The 22,012-nt window shown below is 49.7% G+C and overlaps 1 protein-coding gene across 3 annotated transcripts in view; it reads right to left on the bottom strand.

Annotated features, from left to right (window-relative positions):
• The window catches only part of DSCAML1 (DS cell adhesion molecule like 1), a 356,394-nt gene extending 338,868 nt beyond the window's left edge, over positions 1 to 17,526 (bottom strand). Inside the window, exons 1-2 of one of the 3 annotated variants that reach the window (XM_074335416.2) lie at positions 17,331 to 17,526; positions 1,566 to 1,883 (exon numbers count right to left, since the gene is read on the bottom strand). In XM_074335416.2, coding sequence (XP_074191517.1) covers positions 1,566 to 1,883; positions 17,331 to 17,376 — 364 coding nt within the window. In that variant the 5' untranslated portion in view covers positions 17,377 to 17,526. The remainder of the gene's footprint in view (positions 1 to 1,565; positions 1,884 to 17,330) is intronic. The other 2 variants (XM_074335417.2, XM_088791437.1) reach the window with 2 other exon arrangements.
• Positions 17,527 to 22,012: the final 4,486 nt, after the last annotated feature.

Below are 22,012 nucleotides of genomic sequence, written 5' to 3'. Positions count from 1 at the left end.
GGGTATGCAACAAGAAATGTGACATCACTTCCTCATACCCCAATCCTCCAGGCTCCAATTCCTGGTCTCAGGGCTCTCCGACTGGCCTATGGTGTTGTATCAGGGAAACAGTGCAAAGGACCTACTCCTGAAAAGCGATTCCATGGGAAGCCCCAGAGGTGATACTCTGAGCATGGCCCTAGCTTCTAAGAACTCACACTCTCCCCACAAACGAAACGGGATGTACTTGTGAGAGGCACTGCTGAGCCAGAAGGACCCAAGGAGTCGGAGATCTTGCAGGATCTGTCACTCGGCGTGCAGGTTGGGAGGCCTTCCCCAGAACTCACTCTCCTCTGCCAGGAAAGATGGTGCGTCTAAGGCCTCGTGCCACTGCACTGAGCGGGCTAGAACACGACCTGTCCTCTACCACCCAAAAGGCTCTTCTAAGAAAAGCATTCCCCACACTCCAGTGCTTTCTTACTATTCGAGGCACATCTTAACAACTGATGATGACACACCAGCGTATCATAACATCCTTGTTAAGAGTAGCTGATCTAAGCCATTCTGTGCCTTCAAACCTAACCCAGAAAAATGAGACATTCTGTTTCCTTTAAAGAGACCATCTGAGAAACACTCACTTCCTTGACTCCATCAACCCTTCCAAGGACCAAAATCCTTCACTGCTAAGAGTTGCCCATCATGAATTTTACCTAAATGCCTGTTTTCTGAGATATAGTATACTCAAATGTCCATCAACAGGGGAATGGATAAAGTACGGTATAGTTGAACAACAGAAGACTGTACAGCGATGAGAATGAACGCCCTACACCTACGCACAGTAGTAGGGGCAAATCCCACAAACATCATAGTAAGCAAAAGATTCAAGAAAATACCTACTGTAGGACTCCATTTAAAGTAAAGTGCAAAACTCAGTAGTGTCAGAAGTCAGGACTGTGGTTTCCCCTGGGGGACTGGTGACAGAAAAAAGCATGAGAGGGGCTTCTGAGCTACTGATACTGTATATCTTGACGTGGATGTCCGTTAAACTTTGTGAAAATTCATCAAGCTGCATATGTAGAATATAAAGCACTTCTCTTTATATATTCTATTTCAATAAAAAGGTGTTGGTTCGTTTGTTTTTTAAAGAAGCTCATTGGCTGTTTTCCATGAGTGAAGCCAGGAAACGAGCACCTCACTTAAATGATGCTGTCTCGTTTACCCATCACATGTAGTGAGGAGCAGGGTAGGTACTGCTATCGACTTTGCAGAGAGGAGCCTTTAGCTCAGAAAGGCGTGTTCTCCGCTGAGGACACGCTAAGTGGCAGAGCTAAGAGGCCGAAGAACCACGGAACTTTCCTTGAGGGACTGACTTTTTCTCATTGTGTGTTCTTTATTCCGTACTGCTCATGGTAGTTCTACTTTGCTATCAAACTCTAACTAATGTAATGAAGGGCTGGCTTTTTCCCAGCCTCCCCGCCCAGCATGTTACACACATATGTTCCCAATGAGGGTGCCGCCCGCCCCCCATTTCCTCCCTTCAGACGGAGCGCCCCAGTAGAGGCGCAGGCGTCTGGCCCCTTACGTACCTGCTTTGACGCGGATATTGGGGCTCCGGATCTTGCCGGCAGCGTTCTCCGCGGTGCAGAAGTAGTCATTGTCATGGATAAAGCTATTGAAGGCGGAGGGGGAGAAGGGGTAGAGCTGCAGCGTCCCGTTGGCATGGACGTGCCGGATGTGCGGCACGTCGTAGATGTCGTCCCCCGTGGCCAGGTACCATCGAAGGGCCGCACTGGGGGAGCCTGCGGCAGGGCAGGGCACCACCACCCCCACGGAGCTGGAAAAGGTCACCTGCTGCAAGGAGTCATTTACAAAGTAGAGGCTGGTGCCGACATCTTCAGGGCGGGCTGCAGGGGAGGCGAGGGGAGAGAGGATCCGTCAGCCGTGCTCTAGTAACACCCTCACAGGCCAGGAGACATGCAAAGCCCACACCATGGAAGGGTCAAGCACCCGTCATTCAGTCAGCACTTAGGGAGGACTGACTGCACACCAGGCACCGGCGAAGGTGAATAAGAGACAGTTCCTACCCTACAGAAGCTTCCAGCCTAGCACAGGAATAGCAAAAGTCAAAATGTCTCACCATGGAGAGAGGTGGCCACCACTCTGCTATGGTGAAAGGTCTGATGCCACGGTCCACTACTGGTACCCACACATCAGGAGAGACACTGAAATTGCTTAGATAATAAATAGTTATTGAACAGCTACCATACACAGGCAGGTTCACATCCATTACCTCTGTTCATCTGTTCAGCCCTGAGAGGAAATGGTATCACCTCTTTTTTATCATTTCCTTTTACATGCTGAGAATAGTTATGTGAGTTGCCTGAGATGACACAGCCAGTAAGCAACAGAATTGAAACTGAGACGCTTGCTCCTAAAGAGGATCTTAGTGCACTTCCTATCATGCCATAGCTGAAAGGCAAAATATCAAAGACCGTATTCAAAGAAGAATAGCTGCAGGAAGTGGGCTGGTCGCCTGGAAGATAAAAGACTGCAGGAGACCTTGAGCGCTGTCTTCCACCTCTGGAGGTTGATTTGGACAATGCATAGTCCCAGAGTGCTGAATGAGAACCACTGGTATTGTGGGTGGAGAAATTCGAACTTGGGAGCAAGAGACTGACCCAGGTTCTAAAGCTGGCCCTGACATGACTGACTGTGGACTTCCCTTCCCCTCTCTGATCATCTGCTCCTTAGCTTGTGAAATACGGGGAGGATTGACAAGGCTGTAAGACCCGTGCATTTTTGACATGTTGCTATTGCAACACTCTAGCACACGAGAGAAAGTGCTCACAATTGCAGCTACTTGGCAACGACAGGGCCGCCTGAGAGGGAGGACAGCCGTCTGCAACTCTCATCTCTGCATAGGACCTCAGTCCTTCCTGCTTTTATGGGAAGCAGCTTTGACTAGTGAAATCAGGGTCCTGCCTCCCTACTAAGGAGCCTGCCCCCTTAATAAGGGCCACCTCTGAACAAATGGAGGCAAACCTAGAGGAAGAGAGAGCCTGGTCCCAGGTCTCCAGCTGGAAGCCACTCCCTCTCCACCAGGAAGATCAAGGAGCAAACAAACCACTCTGCTGCTTGTTTAAAGAACATTGCAGGGGACCCAACTTGACCTCAATTTCCACAACTTTATGGCAAGGGGGAGGGCCCGCATCTGGACTATATTAATACTCTTGGCTTAACTCTGAGCCGAGACTCCAGGAAGAATATACCAGGCAGCTCATTGAGGGAGGCCATTAAGCCTCATTGGTCAGAGCAATTCACATCATCTCATAAAAAGCCATGATGAAGCCATTAGCAGCAGTGCTGCAAAACACACTCATGGGCTCCTTGCTGCGGTGTCAGGGGCGTCCTCTTAGCAGCAAATGCATTTGCTCTGCCCACCAGGCACTGCACCCTTAGTGGCTGAAAGGATCTTGGAGAGGAGGAGAAGCATTGCTTTTCCATCCTTTTCTTCACACTGCCTCCTCTCTGACAGTCCCGGTGTTGGTGGTTGAGCAAGTCTTTTCTGTGGAAGAGGAAAGTGGCCCCTCCAGGGACCCTCAGAAGCTCAGAGCATGCCCAACTCACAGTGGCTAGAGTATTCTTCAAGATCATGAAATCATACCACTTCACAGGGAAGCAAACCAAGGCTTTGGAAGGCTTCTCTTAGGATCCACACTTACCAGGTTTCCCTTCCATGAGCCTGCTCACCTTCTGAAAGACTTCCTTATTGAGAGTAATTCAACAAATATTTATTAAGCATCTTACATGCCAGGCACTGTTGTAAGCACTTTCCTTATATATGACCTCTTTTAATGCTCCCAACAACCTTATGAGGTAGGATAAAATATTATTATCCCGGTTTACAGATGAGGAAACCAAGGCACTGAGAGATCAAAGCAACTTGCCCAAGACCACAGAACTAGTAAGTGAGGGCTCTGAGATGCAGACACAAGTAATCTGAACCTAGAGTCTGATTTCTTTTCTTAATCATTAGATGATTGTAACCACTGCAGTAGTAAAGAGGGGACATTCAACTTCCTCAAACACCACCTGGTTACCAAATTCCATATTCGAATGGCCAGGAACATACCACGTGTGCGTATACACACACACACACACACGCACACACGCACGCACGCACGCACACACCTCCTGGGAGGGGCCTCTGTTGGACTTGACATTTCAGACAACGCTCAGCCTGTGGGAGCAGGGGACATCACTCTGGGGTTCTGGGTGCTTCCTGAGACAACCTAGTTATTCAGACTCCCTTACTATGGCAGCTTTATGGATTTAGGGAGCGAAAATCCATCAAGGAACAGAAAGACTCTACTTTGAGCCTGACAAATGGACTTAAGAAGCTCAGAAAGATTCCTGACGAAGAGGAATTCAGAAATTGTCTGATTCAAGGGACAGGGTAAGAAAATATTTAAGGATAAGTATGATGTAGCCTCAGTAATGATAATACCAGTAGCAATAATAAAAACCACCTCGATTTCGATGTTAACTACAGGCCAGGCTCAGTCCTAGACCCATTATAGCTGTTATCTCACTTAATCTTCATGACTCCCTAGGGAAGTTATTACTATATTTCCATTTTACAGATAAGGAAATTAAGACTCACAGTTCAATAACTTACCCAAAGTAATACAGATTGTAAGTGCCGGAGCTGGGACCAGAACCCAACTTTACCTCACTTTCAGAGCCTGGGGATGGAACTGCTCTATTGTATGAAACACACTGAAGACAAATCAAACCACAAAATCTGGTTTTCCTGGCTGGGTTCCCCTCCCGTTCATTTCTTACATCCCAACCCCACCCCGAACACACATTCCTAGGCTCCTCTCCCGGCTATAAATCTATTCCACCCTCGCCTGCCCAAACAGCCCCTTTCCTAGGCCTGCCTCCCCTCCCAGGAGAGCATCAGCCACAGTGACAACAGTTGGAGCCTTCCTGCAGTGGCTCGGATCCTGCCAGAGCCAAGGACACAGGGTTCTCAGCAACTACAAATGGGTAGATTTAATTGATGAATTGACTGGGATTGTCCAGCCACCTGTCAGGGCTGATGAAACTGCAGATTTATAGCAAAAGGAGAGTAGCCTCATATTTCTCTCACCCCAGGATGTGAGTTGCTGTCTTCTGAGTCTGGGGGAGCTGGAAAGGATTAGACAAACCATTCATTTCTGCTTACAGCTCTGACAGTGTATTGCCATCATGAAACATCACCCTCAGGTGTAAAACAATAGCATTTTGCACTTATGTTGGGCTCATATTTTACCATCACAAGGCACCTGTCAGCCCAAAATGCAGAAGCCCTTCAATAAACATTAATTTAGCCTCACCCGACCTGCCAAGAGAAATGAGTGAGCAAATCCATAAAGGGGAAACTGAGGCACTGACCACCTCAAATCTGTGGCACATGCCAAGATGAAGGCTGGCACGAGGGCACTAGTGAGTGGCTGCAGCAGCAATGGGTATGTGCAGTCACCCTATCGTAGAAGGGGAGGATTTAGGACCTGAGGGCCTCACTCTGACCTCATGGAGTCTGGCGTGGCCTTTATGGTGAGGCTTTCCCTCCTTCTCAGGCTCCTGTTTGAGTCTTCAGAGCAGTGACAAAGCTTCAGCAAGCTTTGAGAGGAACATGTGGTACAATAGACAGCCCTGCGATGAGTCTGACATAGCCCCTCTGGGGCTCACCCCTGACCTGCTGTGTGACCTCAGGCAAGCCCATTAGCCTTTCTGAGCTTCCAAGTCAAAAGCGGGAGGATTGTACCATGTTACCTGTCCCCCTTGGCTGCCCAGCAGGTGAAAAAAAATGTGAAGGTACTTGATTCCCCATAATGAGGATGTGTGAATGTGAGGGATGGGGTTACTATTCCTGTCCCAGCAATACCCTCCAGGGGTCCAGGGTGCCGAAGGGTGACCAGGGCACAGCTCCCCTCTGCAACCCTGCAGAATTCCAAACCCTTCCCATCCCTACTTGCTCTCACCTGACTCCTGCACGCATCAATGCCCTCTTCTCCCTGGTCCTTTCTGATCCAGGGACTAGGAAAGACTTTTGTTCCACATTCTCAGCAGGACCCCAGTAGTGGTGGAAGACAACACATACAAGGGAGAATGGCCCCACCTGCCAGGAGCTTGTAAAGTGGAGCACAGGAAAGGGCTAACTCACAGCCCAGGGTAACATGCAGGAAGGGCTGAGTACTGATTCAGATAGGAGCCACTGGGAGGGGAAAGTAAGTTACCCAGCAGAGAAAAAGCTTTTGAAATGGGGGGCTTGAGCTGAGCCTTGAAGGAAGATCTGAATGAAGACACTCCTCAAAAAAAGCCTGAACAATGACTCAGTGACAGGTAAGGGTGTGGCATGTTTGGGGGAACCCTACAGAAACTTACCAGGCAGGAACACTAGGTGGGACTGGGGAGAAGAGGCACAAACTGCTGGATTGACATGGTGGAAGGCCTTGGGGAGGTTTGCAGGCTTCTTCCCAGGTGCACATTGAATCATTGCCCATGACGGCAGTGACTGAGATTCGTCAAGTCCTTGTAGCCCTCTGCCTAACTTCATTTTGGCCATACACTCATTCCCCTGAAGGCTTATGGCCTGGCTATGGTAGAGTTCTCAAAAGAAAGGAGACTAACACTGATTGAGTGGCTACTGTGTGCCAGGCACTGGGCTTATGTGCTTCAAGGGCATTTTCTCATTTAATCCTCACACAAAGGTACTAGGTGGGTCCTGCCGGTCTCATTTCCAGGTGAGGAAAAAGAGGCTCATGGGGAGAAATTCTCCAGGATCATACAGCTAGACGGAGACAGAGCCAGTTTCAATCAAGGTCTGTCTAGTTCCCAAGCCCCTAAGATTTTTCCGTCACAACGCTGAAGGGTTCAAAGTTTGGGGCCTGATGAGGTTTCTCCTTCACTTCTTTTCTGGAAGCCAGTCCTAATTTGGAAAACAAATCTTTGGACAGGAAACTCCTACTTTCCCCTTAAATCCCAGCCGTCATCCCAGCTCGCTCTTCTCTCTGCAGACAGAAGCAGGTATATTTACAGAGAGAAGGAGAGGCGGGGGTACACTTCATAAGTTAAGAGAGAGACATTCAGATCAACAGCAATGCTTCTTCTGGTCAAAGGGGGAAACAGATTTTTAATAGAAAATGGAAGTTATGGGCTTGGTTGTAATGTGACAGACGCCCAGACTTAAACCCATTTAATCTTTTCCGCCGTTTAACATTGAGCACCACCCCGATGCCGTGTTTCATAGAACAGTCTCCAAATCGCTAGGAGATTAGAAGTATAGAAATAGCACAGTAATATTTTTAAACCAGAAATCGCCCCCAGGCATTCGGGCTGCCCCCAGGGTCACTGCTGAAACCTAAATATCCATTGCATCAATTCACTTGCTCTCCCTCCGTGTCTGGCCATCGGGATTAGTTTGTTGAAGGAAACTGGACACCCATATATTCAATACCCATAGGCCCCCAAGGGTTGGGATGTGGGTATCTGACCAACTGAGGCTTCCTCCCAGGTTGAATTATCCCCATGTCATCATCTCTAATCATTGTAAATGACAACCCGATGGGACTGAAATATTAATACCTCACCACATCCACAGGGAGAAGTGAGTCATTTTGTTCTCTTCCTTTAAAATATTTACTCATCTCATTCACTGGACTCTTCAGCTAGGAGCATCTGCCAGCGTTCAGGCCCCTGCAACACCCCTCACCCAGACAGGCAAGAGCCTGAAGGGGGTATCCATGCTTAGGCACAGCAAGCGTGGATGAGGGGAAGCAGCGGGTGTTCAGGGGAGCAGGGGGCAGGAGGTGTGGTCAGGGCTCCCCTGCAGGTCTGTGAGCTCTGTGTCTTAGTCACCATTCTATTCCCTGGATCTAGCACAGCATCGGGCACTTAGCACAGTGGTTAATCACCAGACTCTGGTGTCACGCTCCCCAGGTATGAATCTCTGCTCTGATACCTATAAGTAGTGTAACTTCAGGCAAGATTACCCCATTTCTCTGTGCCTTTGTATCCCTATCTATAAAATGGAGGTGACTGGATCTACCTCAAGAGTTGTTAAGTTGGATGAGTTAATATGTATAATGGTTTCTGGTGACATAAGTACCTGGTACCACCTAAGCATTGTTTTGCTGTTGTCCTAAGTACGGTCATTATAGCAGGCAAGCAGTTAGTATTTGTGAAATAAATATACCATGACAAACATTTACCTCTCACCTACAATAACAATAATAACAAAAATAATAATAATAATAATAACTTAAGACATTACTATGTTGAAGAATCACCTGGAGAGCTTGTTTAAAATGCAGACCCACTGGAAGACATTCGCCGAGTCTGCCACGGTGTCGGAAAACTATTCCTGATGCAGGTGGTGCTCTGTCCACAATCAGAGTAACGTTCCTCAGGGAAACAATACATTTGCCACACTGGACTTCAATATCACCTTTCCCAACAATAGACAGTTCTCATGGGCTAGGCTGACAGGACCTTAGCATCACAGTAACTTAATTTGGTGATCAAATTAACAAAATAATAACGGTGTAATCAACAACAAAGCATTGCATAGCCACACCCATGCCTCACATAGAGCTTTTTATGCACATGTGGCCTGTGAGGTTTCCTAGATTAATTTGCAACGTTGATTACTCCACTGCATTTCCAAACAAAGCCTTTTATATCACATGTATTATTTGTCTTCACTCCGATTGTTTTCATCCCACAGCTGGAAAAACTGAGTCTGGAGAGGATCCCCCAGAGGGACCTCAGCTCAACCCCCACGTGCATTCAAAACCCAAACCTTCAGGAAACCTGCCCTTTTGTGTGTTCCCACCTTGGAGACAGTCTGAGTCTAGACCCTGGGGAGGAGAAGGGCGAGGCTTTCCCTCCTTGCCTGAGAGCACTTACAGGCAATCAGAGTTGGTACTTTCCCGGGGACAAGATGGAGCAGCTGAGACCGAGTCCCATGCCCTCTGTCGGTGGCTGCCCCTCAAACCTGGCACACCTGCTTTACCACTATCTTCACCATGACTACGGCCACCATTTCTTTTTAGCATTTGTTTTGTACCAGGCACTGTAAGAAGCGCTTTACTTGCATTACAGTGCATTTGATCCTTACAACAACTCTTTAACGTAGCTACTGCACAAGACCACATTTTACAGATAATAAAACAGGATCTTAGAGAGGTCAAGTAATTTCCTAAGGTTCCACAGTTAAGCTGCATTTCAAACCCAGGCCTCCCTTACCCGGGGCTACATTACTCAATGGGCACACTACATTCTAGACTTGGACTGTCTCCAGGGTGTGAACATACCATGGGGGGGGGGGGGGGGTTCTGATGAAAGAGAGCAATCTTGGGTATGAAAATTCTGATTTTTGGGGGACTGTCCCAGACATTAAACATTTCATCCTTAGTACATCTCGTCCCACCCACCCCAACTAAATGCCAGCAGCTCCCTACTCCAGTCATTGACATACCAGAAACATCCTCCCACCTCCCAATTCCCAAACGCTACCAGGGAGGTGGTCCTACCCCAATAAGAAGCACTGCTTCAGTGTCCAAGTGCTCCACCTCTGTCCATCAGAAATAGGTTTTTTTTCTTTCATCCTTTTTTTTTTTTTTTACAAGATTCTTAGCACAAACATAGTTCCTATAAGCCGCAACCAGAAACCTATGAAACCCAATAAAGATCAGTCATCTTTCAACCTACAAGGCCCCCTCACCATTGGCTCCAGGAGAAGTTATGAGCAACAGCTGACAGTCAAACAGACTCTTTAATCTTTCAGACCCTTCTAGACAGGGCCTGTCAAAGGAAGGCCCCTTGTGGCCAGAGAGGTCTTTCTAGGGAGTTGGCTCAGACAGCACAGTTGTCCCCAGAGATTCCTAGATTTAGATTGTTAATGCTTGAGGGACTTAAGAGATTATTTTGTCCAATCTCCTCCATTTACAGATGGAGAGAGTGAGGCCTAGAGAAGTAGAGTAATTCAGCCCAGTTACACAGTTCGCCAGTATCCTGGCTAGGACTAGATCCCTGTCTCCACCACTCTTTCAATTCTGGCCAGTACACTTTCAGAACCAGCAACCCAGGAATGGAGGAGCAGAAAGGAGAAATGAAGCGGCATCTATGAGGGAGTATTAGAGGAACCAGGGATACTGGATGCCCAGAGGAGAGGACTCAGATGGGCAGCACATTTGTCTATAAGTGGTCACATGCTTGTCAAATGGAAGATGTGTCACCTAGATCCATGTGGCCTAAAAAGTGGAACCAGGGCCAATGAGCAGGAGGTACAAGACTGAGACAAGGTTTAGCTGATTCTAAGAATGAGGTCTGTAATAGTCAGAGCTACAGGACCAGGTGTGAGCTGCCTTGAAAGGAAGGAATTTCCTGTGGCTGGAAGTGACGGAGCAGAGGGAGAACCACGGCTGGTGGGAAAGCTGCAGAGGGATCAGGCATCTGATTAGGGGATGGGCTCCAGTCCTTACAGGTGCCTTTCAACCTGGAAGACTCTTACCCACCACAGTCACTCCAAAGGAAGTCCTCTACCGCTCATACCCCCAGAGCAGGCCTCCCACCCTTCCCAGATCCCATAGGTCTGGAAGGCCACCCTAGAGGCAGGGTGTCCGTGAATCAGCAGGATTCTTAGGGTTTGGATTCCAGTAATTGTTGTCACCTCAAATGAGGTCACACAAGGTGGGACCCAGAGCCTACTGCTCTTCTCACAAGACTGAGGAGTCCCTGCAGGGAGAATCACCCTCAGCGAAGGGTGTCCAGAGGACCATGGGGAAACTTGCATCTTAAGACCTAGGGAGGGAGCCACAGGAGGCTCTTCCATTCCCACTGGGCACTGAGCACACAGGGGACTCTGCCAAGTCTGCTCCAAGAAGGCTGTTGCCAGCCTGGCTGTGCCCTATCAGCTGTTCCCGTGTTGATGAAAAGCAAAGGCTGGGAAAATTCTCCATATGCGGTGGCCTAGGGAGGGGGAGACAGCCACACACAGCTGTGAGACCTTTGTTGTTCCTGTATGATGAAATGACAGTAATTATACTTCACATTTCAGTAGAGCATTTAAAAGGCTGAAACTAGTTTTTGCTGTGGTTTTTACATGTGTGTGTTTATATGTTGTCCTGCTCAGTTTACAAAATGTTATCACATGACCTACAGTTGTATGCTCCCATCCTTCTTACACACATGCAGTAACAACTGCTCTGTGGTCAGGATATGGGTGATTTTGCCCATTTTACAGAGTAGGAAATAGAGGCATGGAATCATACATAATGTGCCTAAATTAGACAGTTTGAGCTTTGTTTTCTAGGTCCATGAACAATGTTCTTTGCAACACACACACACACATACACACACACTTCAATGGATACGTAACTAACATTTAAATAATTTATTCTTAATGAAGTTGGTGACCTTGGAAACCATCAATGCAAATGTCATGCAGAGCAAAGGTACAGGGAGGTAGGGTGGAGGGTAGCTGAACAGATCAGGGGAGTAGCAGCTGGATGGCAGGCGTGGTACCCAAGGCTAATGCTGTTCACGCTAAACTAGCACTGGACAAACATCTGTTAAACAGGGAACACAGGCTGTTGTGCTCACAGCCTTCCCCATAGGCCACAACCTGCCATAGGCAGCATTTGACTCTGGGTCATGTGCTGCTTCTCTGTGGCCGACTGGATCATGGAGAGAGGACTGGTCCAGGGAACTCCAAGGTCACGGGCTGTCAAAGGTGCTCACTATACACAAAGCTACCTGAAAACAGCGAGATTCATCCCAGCAAGGAGAGACACAGAAAGCCATTCAGCTACAATGCATGGTGGCTCACCCTGTGTGGCCAATTTACACAGGCTTTATGGCATTAAATCCAGATATCTCTTACTCCGTCCAACCATGGTAGAGACTTAACAACCAATCCCACCTTTAAATCTAAGTCTGAATGCAACCTCTGCCCTTGCGTTTTCCACTGCTCTCAGTAGCCATGGCCAGGAAGGGGAGTTTGCTGGGCTCCCCAGGGACACTCAGGTGCCCGCATGGCTTCAGCCGTCTGGCTGAGGATGAGTCGCAGGCTACTCAGTCAGGTGACAGAAGGAAGCAGTGGTGCCCCTGCCCCGGCCATCTTTCAGTCTGTCTTATTGGTACAAAGTCTAAGCCAGTTGGCTTGGCTAAAACTGTGGCTCATTAATACAATTGCTTGGGACAGGACTTAATCTATTTTGGGGTGGGGGCAGAGGGAGGAAAGTGGGAGCATTGCAGGAAAAAAGAAGAGGTCTGATGTTAAGTGAGCACCAACTGTGCTCTGGCTACTTCATATGCATTATCTCCTTTAGGCTGGAGAAAGTGAGGCTCAGAGAGGCCAAAAGTTACGTACGTACCAGTAAGTGCAGAGCCAGGATGTGAATGAAGGGTTTGCCTTGACTCCAAATTCCCACCACACCAGTGAGTTGCAATCTTTTTTATTTTTCTTCACAACTCCACTATATAAGATGCTCTGTTTGAAAGAATTGGGGGGAGCTTGAGCTTTGCCCGTTGGCTTTCCCCACCTCTACCTCCAGCCATTCCCTAAGGCTCCACCCGACATCCTGGGAACCTCTGTGCGCTCTGGCGTCCTCCCGGATCATTAGATGTGCAGAAAAACACTCTGGGAGGCCTTGGAGCTGCACCTGCCGGGCAGGATTTGCTCAGGGCCCCAGAAATGCAGACAAAACCATTCCTGAAGCTTCATTCCCGCTGCCCCAGTTGGCTCCCTGGGAAGGAGCCCTCCAGCTGCCCTGAAGTGTTTACTCCTCTAGCACTACTCCTGACCCTTAACATACCCTTCCCGTGATGACCACAATGCCTGCCTTCCCACTGCCCCCAGTTGGACACCACATATCACTGGAGCAGCTTCGACAGTAGGAGAATAAAAAGGCTGCTTCTCTATCCCTAATGTCTCAGAGGCCACAACCCCCTCCCAAGCCGGATGTTGATAAACCAGGAAGGGAAAAGAGCATTTTGCTCACTTCATACCCCCCTCCCATCAGCAGCTGCTTCTCTACCTACTGACTACAGCCCTAAGCACCCAGCTTCTGCTGTTTCGGGGGTGCGCTCACCAGAAGGCTTATGTTGGTCCTATTCCCACAGCTTATGTGCCCGTCTCTTCACCCTCTTCTTCTTCCTACAGCACTAGAGGGATAATCCACACCCCAAGTTTGATCTGCCTTAGGGTGTCTCTGCCCATTGAAAGCCATCCCACCCCCAACAGTGAGCTCCAAGCCTGCCTAGCTAGATGAAGAACTCAGGGCTGAACCCCTGCAGGCCTAAAACTCAGAGGCAAGAGAGACACACTACCAGAAACACCCGTCTTTCTCCCCACTCTGTCTCACCCCCATTCCACACTAGAAAAAAGCCACTGCCTGGCTGCTACTGAGGCTGGAATCAAGATGCTACTCACAGAAGGCAAGGCTCTTTGCCTGGCTAGGTGAGGATGTAAATCTGAATGCAAATTATATGTAACTCCTGGGCCTGCCCTTGGGTTCCTTGCACCCTGCCATCTTTGCTGCCTGTGGCTCAACCCATTCAGGAGCCTGGGTGCCGGCTAGAATCTACTGGGTTAGGGGCCGAGGAAGCACTTCAGGAGCTGGGGCTCTTCCTCTTGAATGCTTCAAATGTCCTCAAGAAACACCTCCTCCCAGATCATGTAGGAGGGAAGAATATTCCAGCCTGGCATCCGTACCCCCCAAAAAAGCTCTCTGAAAATCCACCTTCCCTGGAACTCATCCATAAATAAAATCATCTTTCACCAGGCATAGCAGGAGACCAATCAAGTCACAAGGATGGAATTCCTGGTGACATGGAGAAAGTAAAGTCTGCACCCTTCTGTCAAAGGCCAACAGCCCATTAGATGCTCTGGGCAGACCCCCACCCTATGTCTGGGGGCTCCCAGCCTGTCTGTTTTGGGGGCTTGCTTCTTTAGCAAAACATCGCCTGGCCAAACCCCCGTTTGCTTGGCCACCTCCTTCCCACCCCTCAATCTAAGAGAAATAAGCCTCTCCAGCCAGTCTCCTGGGATCTGCTCAACTTAAGCGCTGCCTTTGGGTCAACAGCTTACTTGCTTTTTGTTTCTAATTGAGCTCCCCATTCTGCTGCAGAAATGTATTTAAGGCAGCTGACTTTGATGCCCAGAAATATGGAGCATCTGAAAGGTTGCCGAGCATTATGGCAGCTCCTTCTTTCCCATGTAATTCTAGTAGCCAGAGTCTCTCTGCCCACCTGCCCCTCCCCAGTGCTTACTGGTCTTTCACCTGCTTCCCCAAGTTGTATTTGCCATTTCAAGATTTTAAAAACACATTCCCCCAATGCCCCCCCTTTTAATTAGACACTGAACAGAGTATTAGAGATTTTCTTAATGGCTTGACGAAGGCTTTTAATTTGGTTCTCAAGAGAGAAGAACCATGAGTCCCCATCCGAGAGGCTGGGGTGGGAAATGAAAAAATCAATGCGACCCATTATTTTGGCTTTTAGAAAACAGGAATTTTTAGTGCCGGGGAAGCTTGTTCTTTTACACAGTAAAAATGCAAATGCAGGCAACACAGATGCTGGCACGCTGGATGTAACAACGTTGAGAGCCTCACTGGGGTTCATCTGGCTGCCTAAACCTGGATTTGTTTTGGCAATAATAAGGCAGTTATTGGACACCCGATAACCGATTATTAAAACACCTTCCCAGTTCAGTTCTGGGGAATCAGTCTGAGCTCAGGCTTCATCAAAAAAAGGTATTTTGTGAGGAATGGAAATAACAGAAGCTTAAAACACATTCAATAACTGCTTAATTCCATCCAGAGGACGAGCCATCTCATCTTGTTTTCTCCTCCTCTCTCTCTGCCTCCTCCCGCTCCTCACAGATGGACGTACAAATTATTGCAGGGGGATATTGTTTTCTGTAACAGGCTTGAACATTCACATTTACATTTTCCTTGGTGCCGCGGGGGTGACTGGCAACGGGAGAGAAAAATACACTAAACCCCATCTTCCCTGCTCACCCGCATCACATCTTCCCCTAGCCGCCTCCGCCACCCCTCACCACCATGCCACCCCAAGCAGAACAGGCCCTAGACACCAGCCTGGCACCTAAGACCCAATTAAGGCACGAAGGAAAAGAAAGGCCTGTCTGACGAGTCACCCTGGCACCCAGCACAGATGCTGGAGCCACTGAATGGCAGGGGTGCCAGGGCTCTGCAGACCAAAAGGCCACTTGGGTGCTGCCTCACCTGGCACCTCCAGCTCACCTATAGGCCCAAGGCCAGTGGCAACTTCCTTCTCAAGTTGGACAGGATTTTGCCCCTCAGGATCTCCTGTTGCCTTCTGGGCCTTTCTCCACCCCCACCCCCATCTGCTCCCTCCCTATCAAATAGCTTGAGCTTCATTTATTAATGCCCAGCTTCTGGAAAAGGGAGCGTCCTTCAGGTATTTGCTAAGGGACCTCCACTCCTGGGGAATGGGCTCCAGAAAGGGGGTGTGGAAGGAGGTTGAGGACAAAGCCTGGCAAGAGTGTGGCAACAGCTCTTGCCTGTGCTTTCTCCCTGGACAAAATGGAAACGGGCTGGGGGGTGGAGAGAGAACTAGTGAGAGAGAAAGCTGCCGATCCTCACCTTATGTATTTTTAATATTAATGTAATTAAAGCTGCAAACCGAGCCAGTCTGCGGGGGCGGAGGGAGGCTGGAAGAGCCTGGGGAGAGACTAGGTTGTGTGTATTGGGGGGTTGGTGGGGGGGCAGCATTGAAGGTTAGGCAGGCTTCTTGCTCCACTAAAGTGGGATGAGAAGGCGCTGTGGGCTGGGGGAGGCGGGGCGAGGGGTTAACCAACCTAGACCAGACTTGGTGTGTCACCCAGTGGTCCCATTTGGTCTGAGAAACTCACCCATTTTGTCCATGATTCAGAGGCAACCCCCCACCCTGCACCCAATCTCTAAGCAAACCCCAGCAATATCTTGGCCTTTAGTCTGGCGTTGACCGGGTGGTATTTACAAATAAAATAAGGGTCACCCTCCTCCCCACAAAGCTAGGAGATACTGCAGTCAGAGGCAGGTTGCAGATTCCAGACCCCTTGGGCTTAGGCAGTGAAGGGCTGGAAGCTCCCTGCACCCCAGAGCGCCAATCCTCTGTTGGATTGCCCTTCCCCCATTGCCTAGGGGTCAAGAGTTGCAGCTCTGTCCAGGCCACCACCTGGACAAAGTGGGGAGAAGCCGTCCCCAGGGCGCGAAGGAGAAAAGTTAGAGGGCTGAACTGGTAAAGCTGATCCTGTACGAGCGTGTGTGCTCTGCCGCGCAAGGGCGCGGAGTTCGGCCGCCTCAGCTCCCGCCATCTGCGCGCCCCGGGGCACGTCTTCTGCGATGGCCTGGAAGCCCGACCACCGGGGACGGCCTGGTCCCAACTTGGTGCCCAGATGACTCTGGTCGGAAATGTCTACCCTCTTCCAACCCCCAGTCCCGGCTACTTCGAGGATCAGGTGCGCAGCGCCCCAGCAGCAGGTCTGGACACGCCGGACACCTGGACACAACCCTAGCAACGCCTTCTTTCCGGAGAAAGCAACACGCCACCTCCCACCCCCCTGACACAAGACCCGTTCCCTTGTCCCGCTGACCAGGCGCCAAAGCCGAGAATCTCGCACCTTGGGGCGGCGCTGCGAAGCCGGGGCAAGTGCGGGGGGCAGGGGCTAAGGTGGGGTTAGGGGAACGCGACCTTTGGTTTTGCAGAATAAACTTGCTATCCGAGGGACCCCAGCTCTCGGGACCCCCAGCTCTCTCCGCCCTGCATCCAGCCCAGGCGTGGACAAGCACCCTGCGGTGCGGCGCAGGGGTCTGGGGCGGCGGAGGGGCGCGCGGTGGCCTAGAAGGAGTACGCTGCCGAGTCCGAGGCCGGAGTAAGCGAGGACTCCCAGGTGAACACTCACGGCCTAAGGACCCCTCACGGGGTCCCAGCGCCACCAAGACGCAGGAAGCGGGCAAGGGGCGGGGGGATGGGTCCGGGCAGAACTGTGGCCCGACAGGGCGCGGGGAGATGAAGCGCTCATACACCACCAACCACCCCGACACCCACTCCCCCCAAACGGCAGGCGCGGGTGGCTGGCAGAGCTGTCTAGGGCGGACTCTCACCTGACCCCTCTCCGGGTGTTTGTCCCGTCCCCGTTGCGTCCCACCCGGGTCCAGGCGCCGAGGTCGGTCTCCCTGACACCTGGAGCCCGCCGTGCAACCCGCCTGGCCTCCAGCAGAGCGCTCCCCGGCCCGCCGCCTGCTCTGCTCTACCGCCCGCGCGGGTCTCACCTTTGTGTAAAGAGTCCAGGAGCAGGAGGAAAGTTACCAGCCACATGCCATAAAGAGGCCCTATTCTCAGGGGAGGTGGTCCTGTGGCCGGCCGTGCGGCAGCGCCTCTCCCCGGCTCAGCGCGCTCGCAGCCGCCCGCACTCCGCGCCCGCTCTCTCTGCTCCTCAGCCGAGCGCTCGGCGGTGGCGGCTCCTCCCTCCTCCGCTCCCTGGCTCCTGTCATCTGCGGGGCTGGGCTAGGCGGCCGCTCTCCCCGCCCCCCCTCTCCCCCCACCCCGCGGCACCCCGGGTGGTGAGCACAGCGCGAACCGGGAGCCCAGACGGCCCCCAGCCCCCACAAGCCCAGGCACAGGGGCAGGTCCCGAACCGTTAAGTCCCTGACCGCGGTTCGCCGCCAGGGAGAGCAGGGGTCCCTGCCACCCACCGGCTCAGAGCCTGTGGTCGCATACAGGCATGTCATAGGTTTGCCAAGAGCCCGCCATACTCAGGCCAAGGACGTCCCGTCATCTGGGGCCCATGCTTCCTGCCTCTTTCAGACTTAGTTTACCCCCTTGGCTGGGTGAGCATGGATGCTCTGAATAAAATCCAGACTAAGACCCTTTGGTGCCACTCTGTGCCACCCCCACCTCAAAGCTCAAAGCTGCATACCCTCCCAGCCTCTAGTTACATCTGCAAGTCAGACTCCTGGGGAGCCCCAGCTGAGTCCAGCCTCCTCCAGCACTGTCGGAATTTTCCTCAGCACTTGGCACATTGGGATAATTTAGACATCATCCACAATAAATTGTTCAATGTCTGCTGTATCTCGTTTATCTTCCTCTTGTATCTTCACCTGTCTTCCCCCCACCCCACCTCAGCTTTCTCACCAAGCAAAAATTAGTGTTTTCCTTATACCAATCTGAATAAAGTTGGCATGGAACTGAATAGGTCTTGAGTGAGGGTATCTTCTCAGTTACCAAATGAACGCTGAGCACCTGCTGTGTGCCAGGCACCAGATGAAGCGCTGGGGACGAAGGCTGACTGCATCAGGTCCGCCGGGAAAAGCTTGATATGGTTGACAAGCTCTCCTTATGTTGTAATTCCAAAATAAGGGCCCATGCAGGATACAGAAAAGGGGTCCATAGTAGCCTTGAAAATGGAATAAACCAGGACTGGATCTCCTCTCATAAAGGGCAATGGAGGCCACTTTAATGTGACCTGGCCACTTGGCTGGGCGGGTTTTTGACCCCATTCTGTGAGGTGTACAGAGTGAGGGGAGCAGGAATAAGGAAGGAAGGTAGACAGGGTGCTGTTTGGCTCCATTTGACAGAGAAAGAAAATTTACTTTCCTAAAATGTCTTGCTTAAGATCAAACAGGAAGACTAGAACTCCTCATTCCCAGGTTTTGCCAAGATAGCTAAAATTTTAAAAGTGTGCATTTACTTTTCTTAATATATTAAAATACACATAACATAGAATTTACCATTTTAACTGTTTTAATTATACTATTCAATGGCATTTAGTACATTTACAATCATCACCACTATCCATTTCCAGGACTTTTTCATCATCCAAACAGAAACTCTGTACCCATTAAAGTAGGACTACCCATTCTCCACTCCCCGTAACCTCTAATCTACTTTCTGCCTCCCTGGATTTGCCTATTGTAGGTACCTCATATAAGTGGAACCATACAATAGTTGTCCTTTTGTGTCTGTGTTATTTCACTCAGCATAATGTCTTCAGCGTTCATCCATGTTGTAGCATGTGTCAGAATTTCTTTTCTTTTCATGGTTGAATAATATTCCATTGTATGTATAGACCACATTTTGTTTACCTATTCATTTGTGAATGGACACTTCCACTTTGGGTTGTTGTGAGTAATGCTGCTGAGAACATGAATTTACAAATATCTCTTCCTTGGAGACCCAGCATTTAGTTCTTTTGGGTACATACCTAGAGGTAGAATTGCTGGCTTGTATGATAATTCTATTTTTAACCTTTTGAGGAGCTTTCAGGTGTGCTTACTTTTTTTATATAGTGCTTTAAGAGTTTAAAGGGCTCCCACCTACAATTGTTCCCTGTAATCCTCACAATATCATTTGAAGCTTTATCACTGTGGGGACAGAGCCCCAGAGAGCAGTTTCCAGGCTCTCGGCCTCATGTGGAAAGGTGCTGGCTTGGGTAGTAGATGGCCGTCGGCTGTGGCTAGTTGGCCATCAGCTGTAACCAGTTAACCAATTGGCCACTGATATAACTGCTGCGGCTGCGCTGGTTGGTGAGTCGAGTGGAGTCGGTCGGTTGGCAGAAAAGCAGTCAGCAGGTTGCAGGTCGTGTGAATCCAGCCTCCAGTGAGATGATAATGGTGTGACTCCCCTACCTATGGCTCTGTGGGTGTTCCTTTTTGGCCTAGCCATATCCTGCGTTCTTATGTGGGGAGCGGGAGCTGAGACCCTGCAGGCCGCCCCGCACGACAATCACTCCCTTTTATTTATTTTTTTATTTTTAATTTTTTTTTTAAAGAGTGCGCAGCTCACAGTGGCCCATGCGTGGACTGAACCCCTAACCTTGGTGTTATTGGCACCGCACGCTAACCAACTGAGCCAACTGGTCACCCCTTATCACTCCCTTTTAAAACAGGTGAGAAAATTGAGGCTTAGCTTATTCAAAGTTACCCAGTTTGTGTCACAAGCAAGACTAGCACCCAAGTCTCTGGCTCTGGGCAGAGCTGCTTGCCTTACACTGTGCTGTCTCTGCTTCATGATGCTAAGGCACCACTCTGGAGTGGATGCTTTTTTAATAGCTATTTTGTCCTCTGTAAATGCAGGATTAGAACAGAGATATGGGGCAGACTACAACAGGTGTTTGAGATGATCCAGCCCAACCCTGTGCTTTACAGATGAAACACTGAAGCCCAGAGTGAGGAAGTGATGGGCATCCCCTGCCCCATGCAGGCAGTGACAGAGCCCAGACGTTTCCAGTCTTCTGGCGTAGCTCACCACCCTCAGCCTCCTGGGCTCATTCTTCCCTCGGGTCCTTCCTTTCTAAAGGAGACAGGTTGCCGAGAGGAATCCAGTTATTTAAAACTAAGCCTATTGACCCAGAGCACCTGGTCAGGTCATGCCTAAAATAAACTGTTAAGTCAGACAGGATGAAAGGTGCTACTGTCTGCTGGGACGGAACGGCTTTGAGTGGGCCTGGGTCTATCCACCCAGCTGCTCGTGCCCCACATGCTGGAAGGAGAAAGGAGGACCCTCCTTTCTCCATTTACCTAGAGTACATCCTACAACCTCAGTGTCCCTCTTGTTCTGATTACACCTGGGGGGCTTTAAAGGACCACAACACCGGATGTGGAAGGCCAGATGTTACCAGAAGGGTGAGGTCATTCACGCTGTCACAGAATACAGTCTGGCCATCCCCCTAAGAGGCGTTGTGTATGTGGGAACCGGAGCTGGGCAGGTGGGGAGGACAGATTTAGGGACACGCTTGAGCATAGGGAGCCTTTATAATGTCATGGTTAAGGGTGTGGCTTCGGAGACAGACAGAGCTGAGATCTCAGCCTAACTCTACCACTTACTAACTGCGCACTTTTGGGGGATTTATGTGTGCCAAGCCCAGATTCCATCACTTATAAAGTGCAGACAACCCCAGCATCTGCCTTGAGAGCTGTTGTGAGGATTAAATTAGACAAGCCCAGGGGCTGTTACATTGTAAGCACAGGTATTCACTAGTATATCACAAGCATGTCACTAGTGTTCCTGGCTTTGCTCAAAAGATCTGACCTGTGGTGGAGAGGAAGGGAATGGCTCTATTGAGAGGGGGTTGGGATGACAGCCAACGCTCCATGCTGTGACAAGGCCAGACCTAAGGAGTTGGCAATCCAGGAAAGCCACAGAAACACAGAAGGAAGGCACACTTGAGGCTAGAAGAGCACGGAGATCACCAGCAAGGGAAAGAACTCAAAATAGACAGTCCTTATGTTTTTGTATTTTCCATTTCCTAAGTTTTGTCCCTTCTTAGTATTTAGGAAAATATCTTTGAAAATGACAGTCATATATGTTCAGAAGTTCCCTCCTAACTGGAGTTTATGGGGTAAGCTAGCTTGGCAGAGTCAGCAACAATCCTAGCAAGGGAACCCCAAGGGAAAAGTAAACCTAGAGGGAAGATTGTGGGCTTGTTCCACCCACGCCCACCCCAAACCCTAACACTCTTCTCCCACTGCTGACATTTGGGAGGGACTATTTTTTTATTTTGATAAAAGAGACAGTTCCTTCACAGTCCCAAATTGGATGGAAGCCCTCACACCCACACATAAATATACACACCAAAGTGAGAACAAACACAGTTGCCAGACAAACATTCATGTGTATAGGTAAACATAAACACTTAATGACAGGCACACCTGCGTTCAAATGCAATTTGAATAAAATCCAAAAATTCTGCATTGGCATTTTTGGGATTTCATTTTTGGGATCCATTTAAAAATAGTGATTGGTTTCAATATCTTATTGTGTCAGAATGCTAGGTGATAATGTATCTGGTGTGTGTGTGTGTGTGTGTGTGTGTGTGTGTGTGTGTGTGTGTGTTACCAATGCCAATTGAAGCAGCTATATGAAGTTCCCGGGAGGTGAACCCTTTCCAATTCAGGTTAATCATGGATATTTGGGGGTATTATTTTGCCATGTCATATTAGGACCAGAGCCGTCA

The sequence above is a fragment of the Rhinolophus sinicus genome, chromosome 14 (assembly GCF_057876585.1).
Source record: "Rhinolophus sinicus isolate RSI-liver-muscle chromosome 14, RSI-T2T, whole genome shotgun sequence".
NCBI classification, from domain to species: Eukaryota; Metazoa; Chordata; class Mammalia; order Chiroptera; family Rhinolophidae; genus Rhinolophus; species Rhinolophus sinicus.
This window is presented reverse-complemented; position numbering and strand designations above follow the sequence as displayed.